The 6,000-nt window shown below is 41.0% G+C and overlaps 1 protein-coding gene across 5 annotated transcripts in view; it reads left to right on the top strand.

The window, feature by feature from the left end:
* SIK2 (salt inducible kinase 2) overlaps positions 1-6,000 on the top strand; it is a 126,512-nt gene that overhangs the window by 82,661 nt on the left and 37,851 nt on the right. For all 5 annotated transcript variants that reach the window (XM_059417487.1, XM_059417451.1, XM_059417479.1 and 2 more), the window contains exon 4: positions 5,507-5,668. In XM_059417487.1, coding sequence (XP_059273470.1) covers positions 5,507-5,668 — 162 coding nt within the window. The remainder of the gene's footprint in view (positions 1-5,506; positions 5,669-6,000) is intronic.

Below are 6,000 nucleotides of genomic sequence, written 5' to 3'. Positions count from 1 at the left end.
TAAAGATTTTATTTATTTATTTGACAGACAGAGATCACAGGTAGGCAGAGAGGCAGGCAGAGAGAGAGGAGGAAGCAGGCTCCCCGCGGAGCAGAGAGCCCGATGTGGGGCTCGATCCCAGGACCCTGGGATCACGACCTGAGCCGAAGGCAGAGGCTTTAACCCACTGAGCCACCGAGGCGCCCCTCGTTCTGTTCTTTATACGTGAATTCCAAATTATTGGAAATACAGGCGATAAGAGAATAAGTTAAGCGATATCATGAGGAAGTAAAAGACAAACCCAGATTGTAAGATGACTGGCTGGTTTCTTCAGCAAGTCAATAGCACAGGAAAAGGGGAGGGAGGGAAACTGTTCCAGGAAAAAAAGGATTCCAAAGACAAAATAAGGAAATACAGAAAGTACATCTTGGGCCGCCTGGGTGGCTCAGTCTGTTAAATGTTCAAAACTTCTTGGTTTCAGCTCAGGTCCTCGTCTCAAGGTGGTGAGATTGAGCCCCATGTCAGTCTCCTTGCTGGTCACAGAGCCCGCCTAAGATTTTCTCTCCCTTTCCCTCTGCCACTCCCCAGCTCTCTCTCTTTGGGGGAGGGGGGAGTGCATCTTGTTTGGGTCCTGATTCCAGTAAGCCAACTAAGGAGACTTGAATTCAGACCGTGAATTAGGTAATATTAAGGAATTGTTAATTTTGTTAGGTGTGGTGATGGTATTATCGTTATGTAAGAAAAAAAAATTTTTTTTAAAGATACATAGAAAAGTATTTAGGGTGAAACAAAATGATGCCAACATTTGCTTTAGGTTACTACAGAAAAAAAAAAAAGGTAGATGAAGCAAGTATGGCAATATGTTGACAACTCTTAAATCTGGGGGATTCATTATACGGTCTTTTCTACTCTCATGTATGTTTGAAATTTTCATAATAAAAATAGAAAATTTTAAAAGATACCTACAGAAATTTTTATTAGGTTGTTTATTCCTGTGCTAGCCTTTGTCGTGGAATATTGTAATTGCCTATTTACTTATCTATACCAGTATTTCTCAAGTTATTAATATTGAAAGACCAACTTTTTTTTTTTTTTAAGATTTTATTTATTTATTTGACAGAGAGAGATCACAAGTAGGCAGAGAGGCAGGCAGAGAGAGAGAGGAGGAAGCAGGCTCCCTGCTGAGCAGAGAGCCCGATGTGGGGCTTGATCCCAGGACCCTGAGATCATGACCTGAGCCGAAGGCAGCGGCCTAACCCACTGAGCCACCCAGGCGCCCGAAAGATCAACTTTTTTAATTGTCCAATATAGATCATGATTTTGATAAAATACAAAAGAATCAATTACCATAAAAGCAAAATGGGAAGAAAGGATATACAAAATAAAACCTTAAAAGTTTTGTTATTAAAGTCAACAAAATTACATTTCACATATCAGAACAAATGTAAACATAGGAAAAAGCAACTTTTTAATTATGCCCATCAAAAATATGCATACAGGCAATTAGTATGGAGAATTGCTGTTATACTCGCTTGTTCTGTAACCATAATTAAGTTTGTCAGGCAAAACATGGGTGTGCATTTTGCATGTTACTTTAGGACCTTGGACTGAAAACAGCGCCTCTCCCAGAGCAGGAGGAAGTGTACCTAATCCAGTGTTCTTTCAGCACAGGTTTTTACCGCAGTTACTTCTGTTGCTGATTTCGCAGCAGATGGTACAGTTTTCAGGGCTGCCCACACTGCAGAAATCATACAGAATGAGGAAGGTTCGCTTGGGAGTGAACATACCAACCTTTTTAAACAGGCATTCTCTTAATCTTTCAAACATGGATGTTGTCATGCTTCTCACAGTGTGTGACATGTTTACTGTTAAGCAATTCTGGCTTTACGTGGGAATTTTAGGTCCAGGCATAGCATTCCTTTCCCACCGCCCCCTCTTCCCGCCCCAGACAGTGCCTTTCCTGCCAGGCTTCAGAACTTTCCTTCCTCCTTGGCTAGAATTTGGACTGATCACTTCCAAAAACCAGTCTGTACTCTAGATTCTCTTGTGCCTCCTAGGATGCATTTTGTCGGCGACGGTTCGTTGTTGTTCCCCCATATACTTATATTTGTTCGCATTGGATCCCTTAGGTTTCTTTGTGTTGCTAGAATCACAAAAATTTTTCGCATTAGTTCACATTGACTCAGCATTTTTTACCTTTTTTTTTTTTTTTTAAAGAAAGATTTTATTTATTTGCAGAGAGAGAAAGAGCACAAGCAGGGCAAGCAGCAGGCAGAGGGGGAAGCAGGCTTCCCACTGAGCAAAGAGCCCAATGCTGGACTTGATCCCAGGGTTCTGGGATCATGTGTGACCTGAGCCGAAGGCAAATGCTTAACTGACTGAGCCACCCAGGTGTCCCTGACTCAGCATTTTCAGCAGAAAGAAATTTTGTCTCTCTGGAAAAGTCATTTATTTGTCTATGAGAAAATTGTGTCCTTAGAGCTACCGTTTAAGTGGCACTTGGTGTGGAGTTTCTGCAAAGATAAATGCAAATTAGCCGAAAGATAATCTTGTACAGAAAACATGCTGCATTTCCCTCAGTATTTGCCCACAGGGCCAACCCTTTGTTAAGATTTCCCCGTTCATCCAGTACAGAAATGAGGCTCTGGTTTACTCTTACAAACAGGTTTACTCTTACGAACACATCGTTTAGGTGGTAGTTAACTTAGACGTAGTCACTCTGATGACTACTTGGAATTTTCACTGAAAATTCTATATATTCTTAAATAAATTTTTTTCCCTGTAGATTCTGAATGTCTATTATGTATGCTCTGGAAAGGCAAAAGGAAGATGTGGGGAGCTGATCATCTACATTTGGGATAATAGCAGATGAAGAAACATACAGAATGTCTGCTTACATTTTTTTTTTCAGTATAGTTGACGCACAATGTTATGTTAGTTTCAGGTGTTCAACTTAGTGATTTGACGAGTTTATACATTATGCTATGTTCTCCACGATTGTAGCTACTGTCTGTCCCATTACATCACCATAGTGTCACTGACTATATTCCTCGTGCTCTAACCTTGATTCCTGTGACTCACTCATTTTGTCTTGTATCTCCCTCTCCCCTTCACCCATTCTGCCCAGCCGCACACCTCATCCCCTCTGGCAACCGTCAGTCTATTCTCTGTATTTATAGGTCTGTCTGGCATTTTTTTTTTTCCCCTATAGCCGATGTCAGAGAAATTACTGTCTGTGCTCACTTCTAGGTTTTTATGGTCCTAGACACATTCAGGTCTGTCTGCTTATATTTAAAGCCTCTAACATGTATAGTAGTAATAGTCTACATTTTATAATGGTCGATGATACCGTCCATGATCAGTCAGCTAAGTAGATAATAAAAACTGTGCCTCTGCTGTTCTGTATATAGTCCTAAAAAAGTGTGGGGAGGACCTGAGAAAATGATAATGTCCCCGACCTTCAGAAAGCTTAAGTGGAGGTATCTTATTTTCTAACACGCAGTGTGTTAGAGTCAGAGCTGTGTGTGTGTGTGTGTGTGTGTGTGTGTGTGTGTATACACAAACCCAAACACGTATGCACTTTGAGATATCATTGAGATACGTGTAGGGAACTACAGTGGGAGCCAATGTGCTATCACGATAAGGAGTTCAGGCTGGAGATTAGTTCTACTTCAAGTGACCAGGAACTGTTTAAGGGCAAGGTAGAATTGAAAGGATATTTAGGATTTCATTGAAAGGATAGTTAGGATTTCAGCGGGAGTCTAGTAAAGAAGCGTGATACAGTTTTTAAAAAGCAAACATTTGGGGCGCTTGGGTGGCTCAGTGGACTAAAGCCTCTGCCTTCAGCCCAGGTCATGGTCCCAGGGTCCTGGGATCCAGTCCTGCATCAGGTCCTCTGCTCAGCGGGGATCCTCCTCTCTCTCTGCCTGCCTCTCTGCCTGCTTATGATCTCTGTCTGCCATGTAAATAAATAGAATATTTTTTAAATAATTAAATAATTAATTAATTAAAAATAAAAATAACCAACATTCCAGATTAGCCATTCACTTACCAGTTGTCTGAATTCAGCCCGATTCTGTTATCCCTCTGATCCTCAGCTCCCTCATTTATAAAATGCAAATTAAAATTATAGTTATGGTAGAGGGGTTTTAGGATGATTAAGGGGGATACAGTGATACAAACATGCTTTATGAAGTGTAAAATGCTGTGGGGCGCCTGGGTGACTCAGTTGATTAAGCGACTGCCTTCAGTTCAGGTCATGATCCTGGAGTCGCAGGATCGAGTCCCGCATCGGGCTCCCTTCTCCCGCTGACCTCTTTCCTCTTATGCTCTCTCTCTCTCAAATAAATAAACAAAATCTTTTAAAAAAATAAAGTGTAAAATGCTGTACACACATTAATTTTATTATAAATAGTGAGGATGACCTGAGCCAAAGCCATGGAATCTCAGTATCAGTAAACCACATAGCCTAGAGCAGAAAACATAAGGAGATGAATGAATATTGATTTACCCATGCAGTTCCTAAGTTGGGAAAACAATTTTAAATTTTAGAAAAATCCGTCAAGATTTCTGCTGACCCTTTCCCCTCAAAAGATCATTTCAGAGGCCTTTCAGATGTTCGGGTGAAACTTGCATGAGCTATACTATTTCGTTTTATTGAGTTCATGTAAACATACTCAGAATTAATTTTCAGGTAAACTGCTTTGATAGGGATTATAACATTGCACAAAGATAGCTAGTATATCTTGTGAGGTGTATTTGCTTAGAGAACCTGGCTATCATGTTTGATTTAGAGAACAAGTCTTGGGTAGATCAGAAGTGCTCCACCAAACAAAGCAGGGTGTGAATTATTTAAGCTGTTTCCAGGGACCACTGTTACAGTTCCAGGTGGCTGCTGATAACTGTGGGAAAGGATCGCTTACAAGAAAGATAGCCTTTGTCTGATGGGATGGCAGGAAATGGATTCATGGGGTTCTTTTTTTTTTTTTTTTAACGTAAATTTTACATTTAAATGTGGCTAGGAAAAATAGTCAATAAACTTGTAAATAGAACAGAGGACGTGCTTAGGCATAAAAAAGCATTGTGAATTATACTGTGACTGCCATGCTACTTGCTTTTGCCTGGTCTTGCGCTCTCTCCATTTATTTGGACTCCAGTGAAATGTGATTGGAATTACTTTTCTCAAGGCAGGGAACTTGAAGAACAGCATGTTACTTGAATACTCACTCCTGTTCATTTAAAAAGCTTTTGAATAGGTGAAGGGGATTTAAGAGTATACTTACCTTGATGAGCACTGTGTAATATATGGAATTGTTGAATCACTGTGTTGTACACCTGAAACTAATATAGCACTGGGTATGAACTACACTGGAATTATAATAAAATCAATTAATAGATTTTTGAGGAGAAAAAGTTCTACCTACTAATAGTGGGGATTTTTTGTTGGTTGGTTGGTTGGTTTTGATGAATAATCCTAAATTTTCTCTCTCTCTCTTTCTTTTTTTTTTTTTTTTTTTTTTTCTGACAGACTACCTTGCTAATCATGGCCGGTTAAACGAGTCTGAGGCCAGGCGCAAATTCTGGCAAATCCTGTCTGCTGTTGACTATTGTCATGGCCGGAAGATCGTGCACCGTGATCTCAAGGCTGAAAATCTCCTGCTGGATAGCAACATGAACATCAAGCTAGCAGGTAGGGGGGCACGCAGCTGGCTCTAACGAGGCAGGAACATTTCTACCAGCGCATTGGGCCTTCTTAAAGTGTGTTTTACTCACAGTTCTACATGTAATGACAAGTAAGAGAAACGGGTTCATTGTTAATGTACATGGCGCCAGGACTGGGGTCTGATTTGTGGCCAGGGTCTTGTGCTCTGCTGGAAGAGGTCCATTTGTCTGCCTGTGTGCATGAGGTAGGGGACTGGGAGCCAGCCCAGAGGAGCAGCCCAGGTCGCTAGTGCTCTCTCTGCTGTCCTGGTCGTGGGTGATCACGGCTGAGAGGGCACAGCCGGATAAAAGTGTGGTGAA

The sequence above is a fragment of the Mustela nigripes genome, chromosome 1, assembly GCF_022355385.1.
Source record: "Mustela nigripes isolate SB6536 chromosome 1, MUSNIG.SB6536, whole genome shotgun sequence".
In the NCBI taxonomy this organism is placed as follows: Eukaryota; Metazoa; Chordata; class Mammalia; order Carnivora; family Mustelidae; genus Mustela; species Mustela nigripes.
The sequence above is the reverse complement of the archived record's forward strand: the minus strand, read 5'-3'. Positions and strand labels throughout refer to the sequence as shown.